This window comes from Anguilla anguilla, chromosome 4 (assembly GCF_013347855.1).
Source record: "Anguilla anguilla isolate fAngAng1 chromosome 4, fAngAng1.pri, whole genome shotgun sequence".
Lineage (NCBI taxonomy): Eukaryota > Metazoa > Chordata > Actinopteri > Anguilliformes > Anguillidae > Anguilla > Anguilla anguilla.
The window spans coordinates 55,369,131-55,394,029 of NC_049204.1; the positions used below are offsets into that span (position 1 = coordinate 55,369,131).

Consider the following 24,899-nt stretch of genomic DNA (forward strand, 5'->3'; position numbering starts at 1 on the left):
ATTGATAGTGTATCTGTAGGGATGTAAAGGAACTGTAACCAAATATGAACAAAAGTGTTCTTACAGCAAACTCACTGCACCTTTAATTCATTAGAAACCTGTGAATTGTTAAAGAGCATAGGTATTCCCAGAGTGGCTTCCAACGTGAAATTATAATTATCCTCTATCTATTGTATGGTGAGTGTGACGAAATGGCTTAAATGTCTTTCTCTGATTGGTGCCACACGTTGGTAGTGGTTGGGGTAAATTAACGCCACCCCCCATCCACGCACGCACACACACACACAAACACACACAGTGGGAGTTGACATTTATTAAGGAGTCAGCATATACTGAAATGCAGTTCATTATCATCCATTATCATTGCTTTTCTGCATAAACATATTGGCTCTACAGGTGTGTGTGTGTGTGCGCGCGCGTGCGCATCTGCGCGCGTGTTTGTGTACATGTGCCTCTCGGTCTGTCTGTCTGTCTGTTTGTGAGATAAAAAGTCTTAATACATCTATTTAAATATAAAAGACATTCCAACTATAAAAGATAGTGTTGTAATATTAAAGTTAGTGCCTCAAGAAATAATATGGAAAATAGAAATGAGAAAGTAGAAATAAGAACATGATGAATTTCTGTCATAAAGAAGATAGATTTTATCTGTGGTAATGTTTACTGGCATCTTGAACACCACAGAGAAGATTAATTAACAGTGGAAGGGAGGAGGAAGAGATGCAGTTGTTAATTGGGCATCATTGTGGGCAGCAGGTGTTTGGAGAGTTTGTTTACCTCCCCATCTCTTTTTATCCACAGTAATCGCCCGCTGTGCCATTTGATTTAAAGGCTTTTGAAGAGCGTAAAGGCATGAAATGTGCAATTTTGTCTTACCCATTTGCCATTCCCGTGGCGTTCCTCGATTCACGCCGCTCGTGAGGTCGTCAGTTTGTTTGATGCGTCTGGATGTGCGCTGGACTGGACGCGCGTGTTTTAACAATGACGCTGACGACGCCAGGCCGGCATCCGAACCAACCGCAGCTGTATGGGTCTCCCCTGGAGATGATAAACGATGTTAAATATTTCTTGCTTGATTCCACTTCTGTTTTGTGAAGTATGTTTAAAAGCATTTTATTTTTTTCCGTTGGCTCTGATTTTCCCTCTCCTTCTGTGTAACGCTCTCCAATTGATTTTTGTGAGGTGATTTCAGTGCTTCTACCATTTGGCAATTGTGAGTCACTCTCGTGGTTCATCAAAAAAAATAAGGGTTAAATTGGTATGTGATTTAGCCTCTCAAGGGGATTAACCTTGATTTCATGCAGTAAATGATCAACAGCCATTGCTGGTGTGTTTATGTCGGTCTTGCAGTTGCAGCTGCGATAGCTTTGTTGCTATCCTTCCACTTTCAGAATGGCTCTTCCAGCCTGTCCCTTCTCTTATTATGAATTGGGTATGTGTGCCTATAGCTACTTCTCTTTTTTTTATTAAATAAAGAACTGTCATGTTGGTCTCATGACAGCAGAGAACCAAGCGGACTTCACCACTGATGTTGCTGGAGCACGGACGTGAAGAATCGCTGTTGTACAAAACTGGGGTGGATTAAATTTACAGCACCTAATATAGGAACCCCTGTTGGGCCATGCAAGCTCAAATGGGACATATAGCAGTTGTTGGGCAATTCAACATAAGGCGCTGATGTGGGGATGTGCCCTGTACCTCATTACTCTGGCAGTGCACAATGCAAGAGATAGAAATAGATTTTATTCCTGTTGGATTTCCTCACAGGCAAGCTTCAATTTTCTCGAAGTCCCTTTCGGTGCTCATAATGAATGAACAGTTGCTCCGTATTGTAGGTGCAGGTATTATGCTTTAGACATCGCCATTCAGTGTTGGCTCATGCAGCCCTCTGGGACAATGCAGCTGCCACTGCATCCCGACCGCTGGGTTTGAAAAATAATTAGCAAATGGATTCATTATTGATACGATCAGTGGAGAATTCCCGGTGCCAGAAATTTGAAAAGGCTATTGTTTATGCGAAAACATAAAAAGGCGAATGTATGTTTTCACTGCGGCTCTCTTGAATTGAATTCGCCCGTGCTCCGTTGCTAACAAAGATTCTAATTGGACCCCTTGAAGGAAGCCCGACGTTGGCAGGCGTTCATTTACGGACTGCTGGAAGCCCGCGCTCATTACGATGCAGCTGCAGTTAATCCCGCTCCTTCCGATACCGTCCAGCGCTGGCGTCATCGAGTGGCCCCTCATTAGCTCCCCCTGCGTTCGGAGACAAAGGGAGCAGGCGTGCTGCTGTACTGCGGGGATGAGAGCACGGGGGGGGGGGGGGGGGATTGGCGGCAGAGCCCCTCACCAGACCTGCAGCGGGGGCAGGGAGGATTAATGACGCGGTGTGCTGCAGCGCATGCACAGCGCTGACCGGAAGATGTGCCTCACATTTCTGCAGGCCAGGGGTCCAATTTGCATGCTTATTCCTGCTCGGCTGGCGGTAGGATAGCGTGTAGAGGACTGTCTGCCGGGTTGAAGCATGTATAGTTCTAATAGGGGGTTTATAATTCCCCCTGCCTCCCTGTATTTATTGAAGTAATTTTGAGTCCATCTCACAGTGCACCTGGGAGAGGCAATTATCCATTGCCTTACCCATTACAAATATATTAATGCTGAGAAGTATTGAGCAGAAAAATGTGTGTGTTAACTGTATTAACAGATTGAATAAACAAAGACATGTATAAGGAATCCCTCTGGTGAAAAATTTCCATTTCAGTTTCATGTCGGGTGAATTTCAAGGGCTGAGTTGGAGCATTGCACGCAGTTAGTTCTTCAATGAGTTCTGCCGTTGTGAGCTTTTGGTTGAGCAAGCATCTCCTTTTGTGAAAGACTTGGGACATTCCAGGTGGAAACGGAGATTATACCATGATGGGATTGTGCTGTTTTTTGGTTGCTTGATGCGAGTGTCCTTCGGGCGCTCAGAAGAGCAGGAGGAAAACAGTTTGGTCTGATTTAGTTGCATTAAGCCTTTCCCCTAATTGGTGTGTAGTGAGAGAGGCTGGTCTGGGATCTGGGCCATGGTAAATATAGTTCCTGCACAAACAAAGCATCCCTCACCAGCTCCGTCACCATCCGCCCCAGATTCAGTTATTAAATGAGATGTGAATTAAAAGCACTATCCGGCATTTGCGTGATAAATTATGGTTTTCCAAGCCAGAGGATTTATGTGCATTTTTTGTCTCACATGGTTTTATTTTCTCAATCTTTTTAATTTATTATTTTAGCTCCTGGGTTTGATAAATTACAGAGTAATTATGGTTATGTACTGTTAACAAGATGCTTATGAATGATGATGAGGAAAATATATTCACTCCACACAATGTGCTCTGATGATAAAGATGAAGAGAAATTTAAAATTTCATCAGTGCGAGGAATCACAAGGAGCCACATGCTGCTCTTATCAATCACTAAAATAAAGTTTTGACTCCATAATGAGTATCTACATCAGGCGTAGCTGGAAGAGGAAGTTGAATCCTAAGGCTATGACACCTTCAGTGCCATCCGCTCACACTACATTATTTGCTCTGGTAGTTGAGTTTAAGGTAATGTCTATGTCAGTTTCTCTGGTTCTATGCAGATGGTACTGATATCCTAGGCTGTTTAGGACTTTTGAAGGCTGTTCACTAGCATATGCTAGCTGACCTATAAAAGGGGTGGCGGTGGTCCTAACGTACTGCAGATATATCACTCATGGTGCGGTACTGCAGATATATCACTCATGGTGCGGTACTGCAGGTATATCACTCATGGTGCGGTACTGCAGGTTGAATATGGCATCCCCCTCTATAGCTGGCTTCCTCCCGAGACTTCTTCCCACTGGGGAGTTTTCTCTCACCTCTGTTTTAGTGTTTTTCTTATAACCAAGGAGTTTAAAAAAAATTTTTTTTACCTCACTTGCTTTTTGGGAGTTCAGGCCTGGGCTTTGCCCAGGTTTCCTCCTGTTCTCTATAAAAAGCAGTATTCACATAACATTTCTTTGATTTGATTTGACTGAGGACCCTCAAGTGAAATAAAGTTCACCCTGTCCTGAAATTCCCCAGTGTCTCTAGGCCTTGAGGTTGCTTGGATGCTGCAGTGGTTACTTATGAACATGTCTAGTTGCCTGGCCCTGTTTATGTACTGGCTGCTCAAACTGAGAGTGTGTGATCCTGTGCACCCCCAGCTTCACTCTCACACTGTCCTGCTTGTTCTTTCCCTCTCTGTCCCTACAGCACTATGGTGACCACCCGGAGCCAGGATGTTAGAATTGGGCACCTATTCAGTCAGCGCTCACACACTGTTGGACCACAATGCTCTGGGGGTCCCGCCGCTGGGCGTGGCTGTGGGCAGCAGCAGCGGCATGCACCGCCGGTACGTTCTCCAGCCCCCGGATCCGGAGAGCTGGCACAAGCACCGCCTGGGCCTGGTGGAGGGGTCCCGCTCCTGCTCCCCGCTGGAGCCCCGGGGCCTGCCGGAGAGCCCGGTCCTGCGCACGGCCAGCTTTGACACCCTGTACAGGCTGCGCGCCCCACGGCCCCCTCCTGCGGCGGCCACCGCCGCCGCCACCGCCTCCTCGCTGGAGGCGCTGGGGCTGGACCCCGACATGCCCGTCAGCCCCCACGTGATACGGCGCCGGCGGGGGGGCCTGATTGAGCAGCGGGACATCGTCAGGGCCCACCAGGCGCACAAGATGCAGAGCACCCCGCAAGCCCGGCGCAAGGAGTGGGAGTGAGTGTGCGGTTCGGCCGGGTCTGTGTGTGCGGAGAGCCGGGTCTGTGTGTGTGCGGAGAGCTGGGTCTGTGTGTGCGGAGAGCCGGGTCTGTGTGTGTGCGGAGAGCCGGGTCTGTGTGTGCGGAGAGCCGAGTCTGTGTGTGCGGAGAGCTGGGTCTGTGTGTGCGGAGAGCTGGCTCTCTGGCGCTCTTACGCCAAATACAGGCCAAACATATTAGGCCACCTGTAGGCTTTTATTTACATATAGAACAATTCAGTGTCTAAATAAGTTCACTTGTATTGAATAGCAGACCTACAAAACTAAGCTTAACTCCTTCTTTGCCATATTTCTTGCAGCTTTAGTGCCTATTTTACTTCTTCTACAGGTCACAGGTATTAGGTTACGGGTTACCTGTGGTTTTAAAAAACTTAAGTTAGATAAGACTTTTGTCAATTTAACTACCCTTGACCTCCTGCCCACCCCTCCACCACCCATTTTACAAAATGAAGGAAGCTATTTTGAGGAACGTTGTATGTTGTTCTGCTATTCAGTAAATGCATTTAAATTAACTGAATTCTTCTGTATAATGTTTTTTTTAAATTAATTAATTAATTTCTTTTACCGCAGGTGGCCCAAAACTTTTGGCTTGTACTGTATATCTTGGGGGAGGGGGTGTTGGCAATGGTAAGGTGAGCAAAGTTATGAATGTGAAAATTATTAGTCAAAACTATATTCTTTACATGTGTATAGGTTTTAAAGAGTTTACTGCTGAAAGAAGTATAACTGGACGTTAAGACTGAGCTCATTGGCATCATACTGAGTTTTGCTAGTTTTCTGTTTTCTCTCCCTTGTAAATAGTTTCTCAGCTATTTCTGTATCAGTGGCTTCCAACCCTGTTTCTGGAGATCTACCATTCTGCAGGTTTTTATTTCAGCCCTAATTTGGCACGTCTGACGCTAGCAATTAGCAGCTCAACAAGACCTCTATCTGTTGAATGAGTTGGGCTTTTTTTTTGGAGTTGCAGTGAAAACCAACAGGACAGTTTATCTCCAGGAACAAGGTTGGTTACCACAGTTTGGCTGTGAAAGGTGGCTATACTTTTTGAAATATGTTTTATAAGAAATAAGCCTCAAGCCTGTTAGGAAGAATGAGTCATGTAAAAAAAAACGAAAAATTGAACTAATTTACAAAATAATTTAGGTGTTAATATTGCAGACTATCGTTTGAGCTACAAAGCCGTTGTGCCGACAGACTTTCACGTCTACGCTTGATTGCCGAAAATGAAGCTCTAGCCCATTACTTGCAGATGGGATCGATGCCCCTGAGGGAAGAAGATGGCAGCTTCCCTGATGGGCCTGTGATATTTGTTAGTGCGGATCCACAGTCACAGTGATGATAGCCTGTAAGAGTTCAGCACTAAGCGTTCTGTGTGTAAAGCTGCTGTCTGTTGCCCTGGAGCCCCCCCCCCCCACACACACACACGCATCAGTGGGAGCAGGAAGCTACAGATGCCAGGGGAGGAGGGCTTCAGCCCCATCAGCTTGGACCTTTTCACTGCTCATTAACTTGATGGGGGGGGGGCGTAATGAGAGAAAGAAGGGGAGAGAAATCGAGAAGATGGGTTAATTGTTGCATCTGAGCCATTTAATGATTTTCACAGTTCTGGCCTTCTGAAGGGTCAGACAAATTGATGAGGTTCCAGTGAAAGAGTGTATCTTTAATGTCAGGTTACATTACCACCGTGGGCCTTACCTTTCACCGAGACTTAGAAGGATTCTGTCAACCGTTTACCACAACATGGAGAAGTACACAAAATGGGGTTATAAATAATACTCTATTTTGATGCATTTTCAGCAGGGATGGTAGCACGCAATAACACGGAAAAGCTGATTTTCACTCCTGTCGGTTCTGTCCATAAAATGGTTTAAAAGCTTTGCCAGGTAATGAAGGTTGTCATCTTGCGACACTGATTTGGAATCTGTACGAAAATTAAAGATGAAAACTGTTTTTCAGCTAGTGTATTCGTCACTCATATGTTAAGCCTTTAAATGCTGTTTTCCCTTCCTAGGTGTCATGCAGTTGTTTACAGCGGGCTGTCACCACCAGTGACAACTGTATGGTTAATTAATATTTTGTGTGCACACAACATTGAATTAGGTCGCAAAGGAAAAGCTATGGCCGGTGCATAGCTGTGTAAATCATCAGACGATCTGATTTAAAATGCGCAGTTCTTAATAGATGAGGCGGACTCACATTCAATTATTTTTTCTAGCACAAGCAGTCATAAATTAATGATGAGGCGACATTTCCTGTAGTGACAACATTGTGGCAGTTTTGTCTGCTTCGTAGTCTCAGAAGATGTTCTCGGTAAACTTGATGAAAACATACTTACAAAGACTGCTCTTAATTATTGAAATTTCATATTTTTATAGTGTGCCTGGTACAAGCAATGTAAATTCATGTCGTGTCATATTATGGAGATTGTGTTTATGCCACCTCAAACACAGTTTTTGCAGTTATCAGGAAAATAATTACCCTTAATTGCTGATCATGTTCGCCCTGTAATTAATATATCTGTGCATTTGGGACTGCGTGTAATTGCTTAATGGCATGGAAACGGACATTTTCCATCAGATATATTTTTGTCCTGCCCGTAAAAACCCTTGGGTGTGCGGATGAAATGTAGTATTTGCAATGACTTGCTTATTGTGCTTAAAAGACTCCCATGATACCCTAACAGGAAATGTACTTGTATGATGGACAGTCTGTAATTGCACGCACCACCTAATTATGTGTGTGTTGGTGCAGAAAGATGTTGATCATTTAGTCATGAAAGGATAATCATTTAGTTAGTATGATTATCCTTTCAGTTCTATCTCTCAGCTTAGTATCAGAGCTGTTGAAGGTTTGCCCCCCCCCCCCCCCCTTTCTCTTTCTCTCCCTTTCCCTTTCCCTTATGTGCAGTAACAAGCTTGATCTTGGTTATGGACAACCGAGGTCCTCAGCTGCATCTACCCACACAGGTCATAATGGGCTCTCTACAACATGCACTGTACCAGTGCAGGTCAGATGTCTTGTATTTGTGTTTTTTCTTTCATAGTTGCTGCAGGAGAAATAGGCAACCTTACAAGCAGTCGGCTGCCTCCAGGGTAACGACATTTGTATTTCCTGGGGGCTGATAATTACAGTGCGGAGCTTTTCAAGCTGTGTCAGTCATGCCTGTGATGGAAAGCCGTGTTCTGGGAAGAACAGAGCAGTGGCAAGCGTTTGTTAGGAAAACAATTATTGCATTTTATTTTGCAGGATGTTTATTTCCTCTTGTTGGTGTATGGGAATCAGCAATCATCTCCAGGGCAGCGTTAAATTTTCCTTTTACCAGAATGACTGTATCCTCATCCTCAAGCTTTAATTTAGAAATTTTGCACTTAGTAGTTTGTGCTTGAGTAATTGATGCAACCTGTAAATTCAATGTAGATTCTTAGCCTTTTTTGGCAATTGTGTTAGGTCTGATAGACTGCAATATGCATAGAATACAAGACCAACTGTTCGATATTTGTACCAATCAGATGACTCGTATGTAAATATTGTTTTATATATATATATATATATACACACACACACAAACACAGTGAGCCCCATAATGCTTGGGACAAAGTCATGTTTTTCTTGATTTGACTCTGTACTCCAGAATTTTAGATTTGTAATCAAACAGTTCATACAGCTTTTATTAAATGCATTTTAGTTTCATCAATGGCTGTACAAAGATGCTGGATATTGGCGGAAACTGGAACACACTGTCACACATTCCGATCCAGAGCATCCCAGACATGCTCAGTGGGTGGCATGTTTGTATACAGGCCAGGGGAGAACAGCTTCCAGAAACGGATACCGATGCTGATCCTTGTGACATGGGACCATGCGTCACCATGCCAAAACATGCGGTGAGGGTGGCGGGTGAATGGCACGGCAGTGGGCCTCAGGATCTCGTCATGGTATTTCTGCACATTCAAACTGGCGTTGATAAAATGTGCTTCTGTTCGTTGTCCATAGCTTATGCCTGCCCATACCATCACCCCACCGCCACCACACAGCACTCTCTTTCTTCACAACTTTGACATCAGCAACCGCTCACCCACACAACACCATGCACGCTGTAGTGCTGGCGGCAGGGTAGCACAGTGCGTAAGGAACTGGGCTTGTAACCGAAAGGTCACAGGTTCGATCCCTGGGTAGGAATCTGTTGTACCCTTGAGCAAGGTACTTAACCTGCATTACTTCAGTATATATCCAGCTGTATAAATGGATGCAACGTAAATGCTATGTTAGAAAAAAAAAGTTGTGTAAGTCGCCCTTGAGCGTCTGCTAAATGCCTGTAATGTAATGCTGTAGTAAGACCGTTTGGACGTACTGCCAAGATCTTGCCTAACGATGTTGGAGCCGGCTTATGGTAGAGAAATGAACATTCGCTATTCTGGAAACAACTCTGGTGGCCATTTCTGCAATCAGCATGCCAACTGACATTCCCTCAAAGATTGAGACACTGTGTGACTAAACTGCACGTTTTAAAGTGGCCTTTTATTGTCCCCAGCACAAGGTGCACCAGTGTGACAATCATCCTCTTTAAATAGCATCTTGATATGGCACACCTGTCAGATGGCTGGGTTATCTTGACAAAGGAGAAATGCTCTCGCCTTTGGTCTTTTATCAGGGATATAAACAAATTTGTGCACAAAACTTGTGGGAAATAAGCTTTTTGTGCTCATGGAAAAATTCTGGGATCTTTTATTTCAGCTCATGAAACATGGGACCAAAACTTTACATGTTGCATTAATACATTTTTCTCAGTGTTAGTTACAATTACTTTTGGTCCCCTTAAGTTGGGGGACAATTTATAAAACGGGCTGTAATGCCTACATGAATCACCTTATATGGAAGTAAATACCCTCAAACAGTCATCTGCATTTTAACCTCATAGTCTTTCTTTGGTTTTAATTCTGATGTGATGGAGTACAGAATTAAAACGTGTCACTGTCCAAATACTTACAGACTGTACTGTATATATGTACAGTGATCAGACACTTTGGTCCAGCACCACCACCACAATATATCCATGGAAACAAGCTTTTAGACACCTAAGTAACTTGACTACACTTCCTCAAAGAATGATGAATTATTTATTTGCACCTTTTCAGACTACCTTTTCCAACCAGCTGCTGGTCCGGGGTGCTCATCCATTTTAAACTCTGGGGAGAAGATAAATTTGTGGCAAATTTTAAAGGACAAGTTTTCTTGTTCAGCCATGAAGTCACTAATTTTGGCTCCTGAGTCACACTGAGTCAACTGTACACAGGGAGCACTGCAGCTGAAGCTTGCGCCCTCCTCTGAGGCACTTCCCAGCAAGCCTCTCACTGTCTCCACTCAGAACGCAGTACTACAGGAGAGCTAGCACAGACTTAAGGCTGCCACACTATACTGTATTGGTGTACAGACATTATTGCACATATATAATGGCATTGATCTACTGTGCAGGTGCATGTACAGTAATTATTTTGTGTACAGGTATAATGATACTGTAGTGTACAGGGCTTTTGTTTACCAATGAAGATGGCATTCTTGTTCCCTTGGGGATGAGGCCAGAACTTGTAAAAGCAATTGAGCCAACAAGGAAATGGTTTGGTAATTTCCTTTATTTGTTTCAGATTTGCATCTGGCTACAGTGAGAATAGGTACTTTAAGAGATTGTTTTGGACCACTGCTTGGATACTGTGAAGAGATCGATCAATGGTCCAGTCCTACAACCTCCACAAAGGTTTATTGGTATTTTTGGTAAATGATGGTGCCTTTATGAATAATGCTATCCATCGGAGCTGCAATACAAGTTCATTATTGGCTGATGAAATATTTCCAACTCTCTTTGGTGTATGACCATAATACATCTGTAATCCCAGTGTCACACATCCAGTGTGTAGAAATCGTGTGATTTTGGACTCTGTAGCTTGGTTTGGTGCTTCATCTCTGGAGCTCATTTAGTTGCTGAACTAGTGCAGAGCGCTCCTGAACTAATCCACAGGGTGCCCCCCCCCCCCCCCCCCCCCCCCCCCCCCCCGGTTGATTTACAGTGCTGTGCAGTTGTCAGGGCCAGTCAATTATTCATCTTTGAAAATCAATTTTCAAAATAAATGTTGATGTGCCACTGCAGCAGTATCGAGTGGCGGGTGTGTGTTGGTGGTGTGAGCGCTCGGCTCTCTGTAACTGCCATAAATAGCCTGGACCTTTTTAGTGATGTGGCAGAAATGATCAGTCCTCCTGCCCCCCTCTGGGAGTCCACTACAGTCAAGGGAAGCATTTGTGTGTTGGGAGGAAGGAAGCGTGTTATAAATCAAGGTTTCAGCCACGTCTTCCTGTAGTATGGAGGAAGAAGAAGCAGTGGCTCTCTGTCAATTTGATTGCGCAGTTGGTGGTATTACTCCTTAAAAGGTAGTAGCCTACCCTTTAAATAAAGACAGGGAAAGGTTTTAATCTGACAGTCCTTTTTTGTTTAACTTTGTATAATCTGATTATCCCTTATCGTTCATGACCTCTGTATTCTGCTCTTTATTCACATGCATTTCCAAATGTCATCTTAAGCAAACCCTGAAAGCCTGTACCTTCCATGCATCTCAGGCACAGCATTGGCACAGACACTGGAGGGGTAATTACCAATGCAAAACAATATAACCATGCCCTTCTGAGTCTATATGAATTGACTGTGTGCATACAAACAATACACAATTATGTATATACGCTTGCAGTAAGTATATGTACTTGTGTATACACATTGATGTAAATACACTAAACTACACACACACACACATGCACACACAGCATGTGTGAATATTAAACATTATACAATTTAATTTATTTATTATTACAGAAAATTTGTTAATAACTTGGCCCTGTGTTTTTTAATCTTACCATCTGAAGACAATGTCGTCATTCAAACTTCAAAAGTGTCACATCAAAGTGTATAATACCAAATCACGCAAGACATTTAAATGAATGTATGAAACTGCTGGTCAATACCTAAAGAAAGGGTATTCCTCCAGAAAGGATAGGTTTATAGTTTGTTGTCAAGTTCATTCTGCAAAATTTACCGGACTTTGGCGCAACGCTGATTTTAGTGCTTGATTTTAGAGCCATCTGTTGTAACGTTATACACTTGGCCTGTTGTCTTGGTCTCATCCAGTGTCATAGGTAGACGTGCTACCTGGTGAGCTACTAGTGAAGCAGCCTCAGGGATCACTAAATTTTTATCTTTTAAATGAGCAGACTTCTGTATATGTCTATTTTGCGTGTGTATCCGATGTTTTTATTGGCTGATGATGCACATAAATGTCCAATGAGGAAACAGTCTTTGTGGGCTTGGAGTATTTGTGATGATGTTATCAGGCAGGAAGAAGAAGAAGGGAAAATGCAATCCCCGAAGTTTGGGACTTTATTGTGTGGACGTGTGAAGTTGTTTGTGAATTCTGTCTGAAATGGGGTCAGAAGGCACACACCGGCCATCCCAATTTTATTTGTCCAGATCTTGGTTGTGAGGTAGTCTGGGCTGTATTCCACTGGTATCGGATCTGATAAATAAGTCTTCTCCTATCTCCTAACATTCCACTGACGCATACTATCCCATAATAAGCATGCGTGAGTCACGAGGTACCCTGTTAGTCTTCTCTTTCATCGTACGTCACTGGATACGAGCGGCTCCTGAATTAGCCTAGAAAATGTTATCTCAGTCTAAATGCCCGGAATCAGATTGCCAATTCATTAAAAATCAAAAATCAAATATAAGTGTATCTAAAGAACAGGTTGTTCACTGGCATTGCGTAGGCTGTTGTCGGTGACATCACTTCCTTGGACTTGAAAAGTGCTTGTTAGCTACTTAGCTGGGGGCATGTGCCTTTAACTGAATGGGCTATTATTCTTTTCAGGAGTGGAGTTTGGTGTACTGGGAGATCTTATGTTCAGCCCCCCTTGCTGGATCTTGCCTGTTGTATAAGCAGACAATTTAAATAAAGTGTGAACAGTATTGTGTATGAGTGTGCACAGGACAAATGCCTTGGCTCGTGTGATAAAATCTAAACATTGATCTTGCACTGCTCTCTGTTAGCACAATTATGTTGTAACCCACACAATATCTAATGTTCTGAAATAAATCATTACATTTGTCACGCTGTATGTTTGCTGAAGCAATTTAGGTTCCTTGCGTTGCTCCAGGGTACAGTGGTAATGCCCCACCTTGTCACTTTAATTATTTAAAGGATCAGATTTATTGACGGCTCAATGGTTCTGGGCAATATCTGAAAAATGTGATTATACTAGCTGCTTTATTTGTTGTAGGACTTTCACCGTGTATCCACAACTGCCACTGTTATATGTCTAATTTAAAATAGTGTGTGCATTTCAAATAGTCTCTTTTGTTGAATATCTGGGTTGTTAATCACTCAGATACCCTTCAGGAGCACCCTGGTTCAATTCTGACACATTCCTTTAATATTTCAAGTGTGATACTGACTCATTTCTCTTTTATTATGCCCTGCAGACTGCTTTGCTTTTCAACATTATTTGTTCCCCCTCAGTGAGGAAGGTTAGAATGGGTATTTCACAGTGATCCTAATGACTTTCAGCTCCATGATGTCTGCAGTCATGGCTTCGGCATGGAAAAGTGAGCCACAATGGGGTCTTCCTTCCCAGTGATAAACATAAGGCAGTCACGCTGTGGGGTTTGCTTCTCTGAAGCATTTCGACATTAGAACACATTGTTCCAGTCATTGACACATGCAGTAGACTTCCCAGAGACGCTATGCCCTTGTGTTTTCCTTCATGCATTTTATCGTCTCTGTCTGATACGTTGCAACTGTATAATTAGACACATTAACTTAAACTTCCTCACTTTTGTACCTCATCTCTGATTAAAACAAACAAAGGAATTACAGAACCACGTTGAATATATTGATCAGCTGAGGAAAATGGCATAACTGAATAAAATACCCATAATGCCTCAGCTATAGTACTGCCTATTGCAATTTCAATGCTTTATAATATTATAACACCTGGTTTCAAAAGTCAGAATAACAATAAAGTGAATATTATATGTTCATTTAATAGGTTTCCTGTAGTGCAATTTCTCCTTTTTTGCATGTTTTTGCAATTCGCCATGCTCTGTATGTAAACAATATGTTTATCAATGATATACTATCACTGATTTAAGATTCATAAGTTTAGGGACACAAGCTAAACAAGGTAGAAATTTGACACACATGAGCTGGTGAAGCAGTGGTTGTTCCTCAGTCCAGAAACAGGCAACACAGACGGTGGGTGCTTCATTAACTCACGTGCCTTCTGTAGTGGTGATGAAAGTGCGGGGCCGATCAATGTGTTGTCTTCCCTTCCTGTGGAATCATTTTTAGAACCGATTTAAATATCAAAGGTGAATCGCGTTCTACTCTGATGGCATACTGGCAAATGAATTTGTCTCTTTCATGAGGGGAAAACATTGTCAATGAACCAGGGCGAAAACAGAGGTAAACGCACTGATCTGCAGCTATCAGCTGTCAGGGAGAGTCCACGAGGTGTGTTCTGCCGCAGGTCTGATGATTTCATTAAACAACACGGTTCCTTCTTACAGATTGGCCAATAAAATCAAACATTGTATTTTGTTCAAAATAGGTTTGAAACAGTGAGGATATCAGCCAGGTAGCCCATCTATTTGCTACCAGCCCCTCAGTTCTCTCTGTTCTGTGTCAGCAGACATTGCCTTCTGGATTTTATAAACTTAAATACCAGTCCCCTGGTTTTCTAAGCTGAATGTGCTAACTATGGTGGACTTTGAGGCAACCACCTTTACTGTATGAGTGTGATTTGTGTCTGCACGGGTAATCTGTCATTTTGCCTCCCCATATTGCCAGAGAAGAACCTGCTGTAATTATGCAAGTTCAATGACTGATGCAGCTCTGGGGATTCATTTGTCAAATGGTTACTGAAAATAAACATTCTTTTCAGGAGCTCTTCAGCATTCTGTTGCTTATCTAAAGCCCCCTCGTGTGGGCAGCTGTGGAACTGCCGTTAGTGTTTGCTAGGCAAATCTGAGATCAAAACTGCCTGCCTCTTTTAAGAACGAAATTTTGTCCAGGTTTTACAAGGTCACAAAACATTGATTATTATTACCAAAAGATTATATAAAAGTATTTCTAATAATAGAAAAAATGACTATAAGTGCTTTATTCATTATTTTTATTTTTGTTTATTTTTAAGTTTAATACGTTCTATGTGCCTTTACAGTCATCTGAAGCCACCCTATTTTCTGCTATTAACAATGTCTGTGAATTTATGCTCATTATGTTTATAGCCTATATGAGTAACTCGGAGATAATGCACAGAGAGGAGTCAGAGTTTATTTTAAAGCAATATATACATATATAAGCTCTCAGACTCTCTTTGGTTCCATACCCTGGTTACTGGTTAAAGTAACATGACTCTTTATTTAAAATGGTGCAAATACACACATACATGCATGCATATGTTTGATAAGTTTTTTCTCGGGCTAATATTAGTGGTTCTGTCAGTATAAAGGTGATATTTGTCTTAACTGGGAGCACTCTTAGAACTGCCCATTTGCCTCTGTCCTTGTGCTCCCGTGCAGCTTTGGCTTCTGAAGTCCAGCCCACCCTGCTCATTCCAGCATTCCCATCATGCACTGCCTCTCTCCTCTAGGAATCCTTCAGAGCACTAATGATATCTGCAAAGCTGTCGCTTATCTCCCTCCCCTGTATTTTCCTTTTCATCTCTCCTTAGATGTACAGACACTGAATCATCACAGGAATGGATATATTTCACTTCCATGCCAATTATTTATTTATTTATTATTTTTTTCAGGGTCTGTCCATTGGTTCATCCTAATACACTAGGTTTCAGTGAAGTGACACACCCCTGACCATGTCAGTGCAGACTTTGGCCAGTGGCCCCTTTTAGCAGTGCATAATTGGCTATAGCAGTGCTACAGGAGAGGACCTCAGTTTGCTGGATTGTCCCTGTCTTACTGTGACTCATCTGGTGGATTTGACGATGAACAGAAGGGCATGAAAACACAACTGGCCATTCCAAATAAATAATATACAACTGCCCATTAAAAATAATAGCAATACAGACATTGTTGTTATAATAAAATGTATTGAAATTTTTTTTTTTTTTTAAGTCTGAATAGGAGCCACATGGGAGCCTGTCAGGGCTCTGTTGTTATTTTCTCTGGACTGATTTACTTACATATTGGCAAATTCTGGAGTAGCTACGACAAAGTACAAGCTGTTTTTTCCCCACATTTTCTCAGTCTGAAATCACGCCTCATCACCAGAATTTCAATATCTCATTGCAGGGAAAGATCGTGTTTACGCCAGACTGTGTGCTGGAGCTTGTTAATTTAAAGTGCTAATTTTCACAGCCCGTAGTGAGTCCGTGCAGCAGGCGGGCCATCAGAAGCTCATAGTCCTCTTTTGCCATGAGGCGAAGGACCATAATGCATCTCACTCGGTCTAATTCCATCTGTGGAAAACGGTGACAGGCGAGACGGAGGTGATTCGTTTATGAGCGCGGCTGAGATGTGGTTGCAGACCAATGAGAGCTCCTGTACCCTGGCAACAATGCGGCCATGTGCACACGGCGAGTTCTGGCATTCCTAAAGCTGCCGGTCGGCCTCCTCTGTGCCAGTCGGCCTCCTCTGTGCCAGCTTTCGGCTTTGCGCCGCCGTCTGTCTCTTCTTGCCCGCCGTACAGGGCGGGGCTGGGGCCTCCTGCGTTGGCATAGTGACCTTTCTGTAGCCCAGCACGCCTCCTCAGTGCAGGCATGGGGTCACTACAGATCATTAGAGAAAATGACAGTTACAGCTCTCGCAGGAAACCACCCATCTCATGTTGTTAATATGAAGGTTAATAAGTTAATATGCCTGGAGGTGGACTGACTCATTAATAGATTTGACAAATAAATAACAACAAATGCTACTACTACTAGTACTATTACTACTAATACTACAACTAATATGAACACTAACAATGGTTTATTGTATTGGTATAATGTCTTTCCTCATCTCAAAGTGCTATACACCAGTGGGTAGCCCTCCAAGCTTCACCAGAAGCCATGTCACGTATGAGCTGCAGAGAAGAGGGAGTTATTCAGCCATTAAACCTGGGCATGAGTAGGTGGCTAGACTGGGAGCTGAGCTGGGAATCTGGCCAAGAAAAACATCACCAGATATAGACTGGCAGATAGATGGCAATTTGAGAGTTGGGTCATTTCATTTTAAAACAGACTTTTTTTGTGTAGTCACTCTGCCAATATGAACCTGTCCCAAATCTTTTTCTTTTAAAGGAGAGTGGACAGACAAGAAATGGGACATTTTTATATGGGTTGAGAATCAACCATGGTATAGACTGCACCACATGGTCTCCATTATCCCAAACCTGGTAATAAATCATAACCCACAGCATTTAGCATTAACTTTCTTAACCCACCCAGATTCCTGGGAATGTTGCCAGTGTTATCACAAACATGACCACGGAATTGCATTAAGTGGATGTTAATTATAAGGTAGCATAATCCATTTACAGCTCGGTATTTGCTGAAACAAGCTGTATTCTAGCCAGCCTTTCCGATTTCTGTTGAGACGGGGAGGCTATTAAGACCACAATTATGGAAAATGTAACCGTTAAGTATATGATTCCATTGCATCCATGTCCTGGAATAAGCTGCTGCATTTTTCCTTGAAATGTACATGACAGAACCCTTGCCCGCAGAAATGGAGGTAGAAATAGGTCTTTTGTAGTTCAATTAAATATGTTTGTTTTCCCTGCCAAAAAAATCTATATTTCCATTATATTTGCATTGCCACAGAGCCACTAGGGTTCTGTCAAATGTGGCCACTTGGCTAAATTATTACTAAAGGCAGTGCCTTCTCATCGTGGCCACTGCACTACACAGCCGTGTTATAGAAGGCTTTTAACGTGTGTGAAAATGTATCCTTTTCATGTCTGCTCGTTAGGTAGGGTGGCCATTCGTGAGTGCAAAACACCAGGCAGCACATGAGAGGTGTGCATGCTTTTTGTGTGTGAGTGTTCAGCAGTTACCTGATCTCAAAATGCAGAAATATCTGTGTACCTATAGCGGTATATTTTTTCATATTTGTGTTGCGTATGATTTATCCATATTCCGAGAGGATTATATGTTTGTTTGTTTGTTCTGTGCTCTTTAGCAGTCTAATCCGGACTGCAGTTTTTACAGCATTCTGAGGGTCTGAAAAGCAAGTTGTGAACATCAGGTGCTTTTAACCAGGCCCAGTCATATAAATCTCACAATTCAACAGTCAATCTCTTGAATTCTCACTATATTGAAGCATGCTGTTCCCCTTTTTTTACCCCTCCATTTTACTATTATATTCTTTCGACTTTGAGTTTGCTCTTTTGTTTTCTTCCTGAGGTCCTTGTCCCATAAGTAACAGAACGTGCCACTAGGGGGACCCAGAGATTAAAGTATTTTAATAAGAATTTGCCGGATGACTTCTTCACGCTCCCTCCTCTTTTGAATATGTTAAGCCAAGGCTTTGATTTCCTGGGCTGCTCAGAGGTGGCATTTTTTTCCCCTCTGATGTTTGTGCTTTTATTTAACGTGAGAACACAGCGGCTCGTTCGCTCTCTGAACGAGAAGAATGTGGATCAGTTTTATACAAGCAGGGTATTGTTCTTTAGCCCTGTCTGTGTCAATATTTGGTACAGTAGGTTCTATTACAGGGAACCAATCAATGGCTGAGATCTCTAGTTTTCTGAAAGGGGAACATCTGCTGTCAGCAACCACAGGGTCATGTGACTGACCTGCTCTCCAGGTTGGTTAATGATGTATTGTAATAAAATTATTTGTGCATTGCGCATTTTATATGCTACTTCATGCCTTTGTAGCAATTTGCCAGGTGCACGTGCTACCCCATCAAATGGTTATCATATAAAAGCACAGTGAAGTTACCATATATGGCTTTTGCTTTATATACCTTTTTTTTTAATTTCAATGGAAATGAGTCCACATAATACATGTATATACAGTGTGTTTCAAACACAGTCCCTTTTATATAATTAGTTTAGTAATATTTCTTTTAAAATTAAGTAGAACATTTATTTTTTGTCATTTGTAAAGCCTGAAGGACAGGGATGTTGATTGGAACTGTCCACAGCCAGAGGGAAATAGAGCCATCTGTACAATACAGCATTCTGCTTGGGTCTCCTCCATTTCTCTCTGTCTCTGTATGGGAGGCGAGGACAGATAATTTAGCCTTAGAGGCTTCTGTAATCTTCAGCCTGTGTCTTACTGGGTTCCTCATTGGAAAAACAAAAATGGAATGGCAAATTCTGCCTTTTTCCTGAATAGTAACTCATGCAAGATAATTCTGCATTTTTAAATGCATACTTATGTTTGTGCCTCTGGCTTATGAATAAAGAGAAGTAATGAATGTCCGGTCAATGCTGTGATTGAAGTCCAGTGTTGTGGTCTGGCTGTGTTTTTTGTGTGTGGAAGGAAGATGATGTACATGCACTTTTATGATTGTTTTGTGTATCTGTGAACTTAGATTTATGATAATCTTCGTTTTTTGTGTGTAATGCAGAATTATGACATTTAGGTAGATAGACATTGGCAGAACAATTTTTTGAGAACCAGTTAATATAAGGTGAACTTTTTAAAAACATTTTTTGGTATCAGCTGGTCTGTTAAACATCCCTGATTTGCCATCAAAATAGCTAAACTGAAGTCTGATGCATTTCAATTAATGGTTTTAACATGGTTAAATACTTATTTTACTATAGGTTTACTTCATTTCCGGGTCTTGTCAATGGGTGTGTGCACAGTATGAATGCATAGAAAAGCAGGACACATACAAAGAGAAACTCCATTTTGTGTTTGTTTTAATTTTCATTATCCAGATTTCCACATACGATATCCAGCATATTGAAAATGCATATTTGTTATCAGAGATTGTTTTAATACGTGATGTTTCAATGTGGTTAACGGTTAATATATATGTTTTGTATAACCTCATCTAATGGTTGTGGCCTAGCTAGCAGAGCTCAGAATGGAGGGAATCTGTTGCTAGGTAACGGTGCAAAGAAAACACTAAACCAGTCAAAGGAGGGCTTTGGTCAAATCCTGAGTCACTTGCATGAGCAGGTTTCATTTCTCCATTCCACGAGTATGATGAGTGCGCCGGTGAAGGTTTTGTATTATTTCAGAGGGGGGGTGTTAAAGTGGGTCATCTTTAATTGTGAAGCCAGGTGCAATGGCGCCGCTTCTTATGCGATTGCATCACTTTTTCCTGTGATGTGATGAGAGACGCGGTCATCGATGGATAAGCCGCTGCACTTGGCGGGGGAGAAGCGGCATCGCACGCAGGCCGCAGTGCGTGTAGCTTCACCGTAAGGCGTGAAGTGGCTGCGAAGAGACGGTCCGTGCATGTGATCATGACGTGTCATGCCACACAGCCAGCCACACTTTAGGGGCGAGCTGGTCGACACATTGTTTATCTGTGTGGCTCTTGTACGGTGCTGTGCATTGCCAAATCCCTGGGGAGTATCCCTGGGCAACAGCCACATCAGATTTCATCTGGTATTCTGATGCTGTACTGTATGGGATCATAATAGAGAAAAGGTATTTCACCTTGTCCTAAATACAGATAACACACAAACACACACGCACGTGCGTACTCACACAAAAAACACACACACACAAACAGCCTATTGCTAGTAATAGCCATGTGTGTGTTGAGAAAAAGGAAGAACTGAACTTGATGTTGAGTATTGTGCTGGCTTGGAACCTCCCTTGATCTTTCAGCACCATTACTGTAGATGATGGTCTGATTTGGATTAGGAGGGCTGCTGTTCTGATTGGAGCTGCCCTTGTATTTTTAAGGCAGAGAAGCACTCAGGTGACTTACAGTACAGTGGAAATCTTGTGAGGACTGATAATTATTTGGCAGTTGCAGGACTGTGCTGGGTTATTTTGCATGCATTTGTGGACAAAATCTCAGTAAGGCTCAGGTTTAAATTCAGTGTGTTTTCCCTTGACACTGAGCAATGAGTTCAAGCAGGAGAATGTTTCTGTACATACACAGTGGCATGAAAGGGCAGTGCAATCAATGGGAAATATTCCACAAGAGATCCAAAGGGACATTGTGTGTTATCAATTGTAAAAGGAAATCTTCAGCATTTATATTGAATCTAGGCTTTCATTTAAAACTAGATTGTGCCATCATTCCATTTGTCCCTTCCTCCTCCTTTATTTAAAAGTGCTTCATCCGCATGATGGCCACAGATCACGACCTGTGAACAGCCACAGAATTCCTTTGCTCTATTGCAGTTGTCATGCTGGCCCAGCGATGCCAGGCTGATGCAGTTCAGATACCATAGAGCCTAAGAGGCGAAGGGCAGATAGGGCTAAGATCTCTTGCTGTCTCCAATCACAGCTCTCACTGGAGGCATTACAAGGGTAAACCCCCTCTCGTGTAAGGAACTCTACCCTTACTCCTCTCCCCCAAAGTTTCCACATTTCTTCTCCGTACTCCATACTGTCCGTGGCTGGTTGACATGTTTTGGCTCTGCTGTGTGGCAAACCATTGTGGAAGGGGATATATTTTTTATTTTAAAAATGCTCATTTCACTGCTATTAAAAAGCAATAACAGGGAGCCTGAAGAGGGAGAGAGTGGGAGATGCGGTCTGGTCTGGTGATTTACTCCAGTCTTAAAATGTTTTAAGACTGGTCCTTGGGCAGCTGGCAGGGCAAGCAGGTGAGGGCACTGTTGTGGTTTTCAGCTCTTTGGCTGCAGGACCTGATGTCAGCGTTCTGCTCTCACAGTGGACCGATGCACTTTGCGCCCGGCGTCTTCACTCACGCTGCAGAAATAAAATACTGAGCGCCGCTGCAATAGCTGTTCCTTTAAAGTGTTGTTTTGCTGTTGTGTGCTAACTTTAGTGTTAAATCCTCAGGAGGTCTGCACTGTGCAGTCTGTGGTTTTGAGGACATAATCTAGAACTGAACTGGAATTTACAGGGACTGCTGGTTTTTATTGATACTCGGGAATTAGAAATTGCTCATTTAAAGCAGTTTTTACATAGCTGACTTTCTTGGATTAAAACTGGCTGCTGATTTTAAGGTTAAAATGAATGCCATTAGACGTTGAGGCTCTCCACTGGGGACCCCTGAACTACAATATGAGTGGTGTAAACTGTCCTAATGGGCTTAATGAATGGAGATGACTGGGAGAGAGCGAGAGCGTAGCCAAGCCGGGCAGACAGTGATGTTAGTACTAGAATAGCCCATGTGTCTGTTGAAGAGTGGGAGCAACAGCAAGGCAACACAGACGTAGTGTCCAGTCTGCTGGGGTCTGCTTTTCTTTACTTACAGAAGAATGGAACCTATACCCCACTGTTATACATTACACATCGGTATCCAAACTCAGTTGTTGTTGTTGTTGTTTTTCTTAAATGGTTCGTTAGTGTTGATTTGCCTGTGCTTCTGAAGTAAATTACAAATCCGGTGACAGCATCGTGATTCCGAGAACCATCGTTTGACCGATTTAAAATGCTTTGATCTGTACAGAAAAAAAACATTCCTTATATCATTAACATCATATTTCTGTCTACCGTGTTCTAGAGCAGACAAAGGAGATCCATCTTAAGGTCTGTCTAGGTGGACTGTGTGGTGGAAATAAAGGTCACAGGTAGGAAAGACGTTTTTCTGTAGGAAAAGGTTAGGGAAGGTGTCTTTTGTGCACATGCCCCTGTTTTGATGAGTTGAAGAATGGATCACAAATTCAAGGACAGGCTGTCACTATGGAAACCATAGTTGAGGACAAAAAAAGGTGCTACATATCACAGAAGTGGAGCGATATTTCAGGCAAATATCACACAGCTGTGGCGACAGCTGATTTAAATCAGTATTCTGACCCACCATTATAATGGTGGGTGGATTCAATGAGATGAGCCTCATGTGTCTTCACTGTGTGACAGAGCTGTGCAGCTCTCATGAAAATCAGTCTCCTACCCTACATATCCCCAGTCCTCTTCACTCCTAAATTGTAATCAGTACATGGCTAAGATTTGTTAGGGAGTTTTAAAGGATATGAATGCTTCAAATCACATTTATTTTTAATTATGAATTTGTACCGTATCAGTAAAAAAAACATAAATCATGTCTGAATAATTCAAATGGAAAATTATTACCTGCTCAGCTCCTAATAACTTTCTGAAACGGTATTTTAAAACTCTGTGAAACAGGCCTCATTGTTAGAAGCAACTTAATCTGATCTGATTTTATCTGTGTAGTCTGTATGGAAATAAGGGACTGACATTTTGCGAGCGCATTAATTAATCATTAGCGCAAAGAAAGGCATTTTTTCGGCGTGACGTCTGTTCCAGCAAAGTCCCTTTTATCTGCTATTCCGGCGTCTCCAGCTCTTTTCATCGGACGCATTCAGCGAGCCCTGATGAAGACGTGCTGACATCTGGCATCCCCACAGTCCCCGCGTTCCCCGCTCCACACCTTCGCCGCACTTTTGTCTTTCCGTGGGCTTAGTTTGTATTTGGCAACCGGGCCCTTTTCAATAGGCTCTGACAGCACTGAGGAGGCTGGGCCTTTGTGCAGTTTTGTGACGGGGAGGCAGCGACTGTCTACGGTCAATACTGCCCGTTTATTTATTAAATAATGTGTGGTTCGGGGCCCCGCAGTCCTGCCCCGATCTCAGATGGCTGAGCGTGACAATGAGAGACGCTCTGAGTCCAGTGCGCAAGGAGGCAGTGATATTCAGGTTCCAGGAAGGAGCCAATCAGGTTGTTTATTCCACTGTAATGTAAGTCTGGATTTCCTCTGCGTGCGTGTGTGCACGCACGTGTGTGTGCATGTGTTTGCACGTGTACATGCGTGCTCGTGTGCGTGCATGCGTGTGTGTGCTTGTGTGCGTACATGCGGCTGTGATGTTATTATAGCTCTTGAGAAAGGGGGAAACTATTGCTGTTTTTTCTGTCTTTGTATTATTTAAATGTGGCAATGAATCCGTCACCTGAAGGGAACTGAAGGGATCAGCGTTCCCTGTAGCTCCCGCCTTTCACTGCAGAGCAGCAGCTGAGTGAGCATCATCATGGGGTGCACACCTTCACCCCCTCAGAAATCAAAGGAGTGAACCTTGCCATGTGATGCGGTGGCTTAACACAGATACATCTTATTCTTAATTTATGTACAGTTAAGAAATTCAAGCATTTTCACATTTGACAAAGCTTAATCTTTTTTTTTTAACAATAAATTAATTAGATCTGTTTCAGGTTATATTTTGTCTGATGTGTAGTATTTGGTCCATATTTATTTTTATAGTGGTCAGGACTCTAAATGGTAATCCATGAGACCACCAGTCCCTTCATACATATTAGTTCTCCGATTGTAGTTTTTCAAGGTATTAACGGTTGCAATGGAATACACTTCTGTAGTTCCAACAACCCCATTGTCTCTATATCCAGGAAATAAAATCTCCCGCGCACTGTATGTGCTTCAGGGACTCCACCCTATCGCACTTTTTCACAACCGTGGAACACTTTACTTTGTGGGCTACAGTCACGCCAGCCATTTCGAGTTTCTGTTAAAAGTCAATTTTCTGCTTAATGAAATCAGGCGTGTGGATATTAGGTTGCTCTGGCTTTTCGGTTTCATTGCGCGGTTCCGTTTCATTGCCCGGCTACCTGTGCTGTGAAACTTTTAAAACTGAGAGAGTTATGTAATAAATGATGTCCCTGCTCAAGCATTATGAGGGTGAATTTGATCTTTTCTCTGAGTGGGTGGTGAATCTAATTAAGTCATGATACTACTGATGGTATAAAGGAATATTGGGTTGGAACTTATGTTTTGAATTATTGGTTACAGGATATAAGCTCAATAAGTCTACTGATATTGATATACACCGTGATATACTGTAAAAACACTTTTTTTTTTAAATTATAGAGGTTTTCAACACCAATGCCTATGAAAAATATGTATTGCAGTTATTTGTATATTTGTCCCTATATTCTTAAATATTGCTAACCCTTTTCTGATCTTTAATACATCATATTTAATATATTGCAA

The 24,899-nt window shown here is 42.5% G+C and overlaps 1 protein-coding gene across 9 annotated transcripts in view; it reads left to right on the forward strand.

Annotated features, from left to right (window-relative positions):
• LOC118226064 (voltage-dependent R-type calcium channel subunit alpha-1E) overlaps window positions 1-24,899 on the forward strand; it is a 130,299-nt gene that overhangs the window by 16,573 nt on the left and 88,827 nt on the right. For all 9 annotated transcript variants that reach the window (XR_004764956.1, XR_004764955.1, XM_035415314.1 and 6 more), the window contains exon 2: window positions 4,254-4,749. Coding sequence is in view for 7 of the 9 variants with exons in the window: in XM_035415314.1 (XP_035271205.1) it covers window positions 4,280-4,749 (470 nt within the window). In the remaining 2 variants the exon portion in view is untranslated. The remainder of the gene's footprint in view (window positions 1-4,253; window positions 4,750-24,899) is intronic.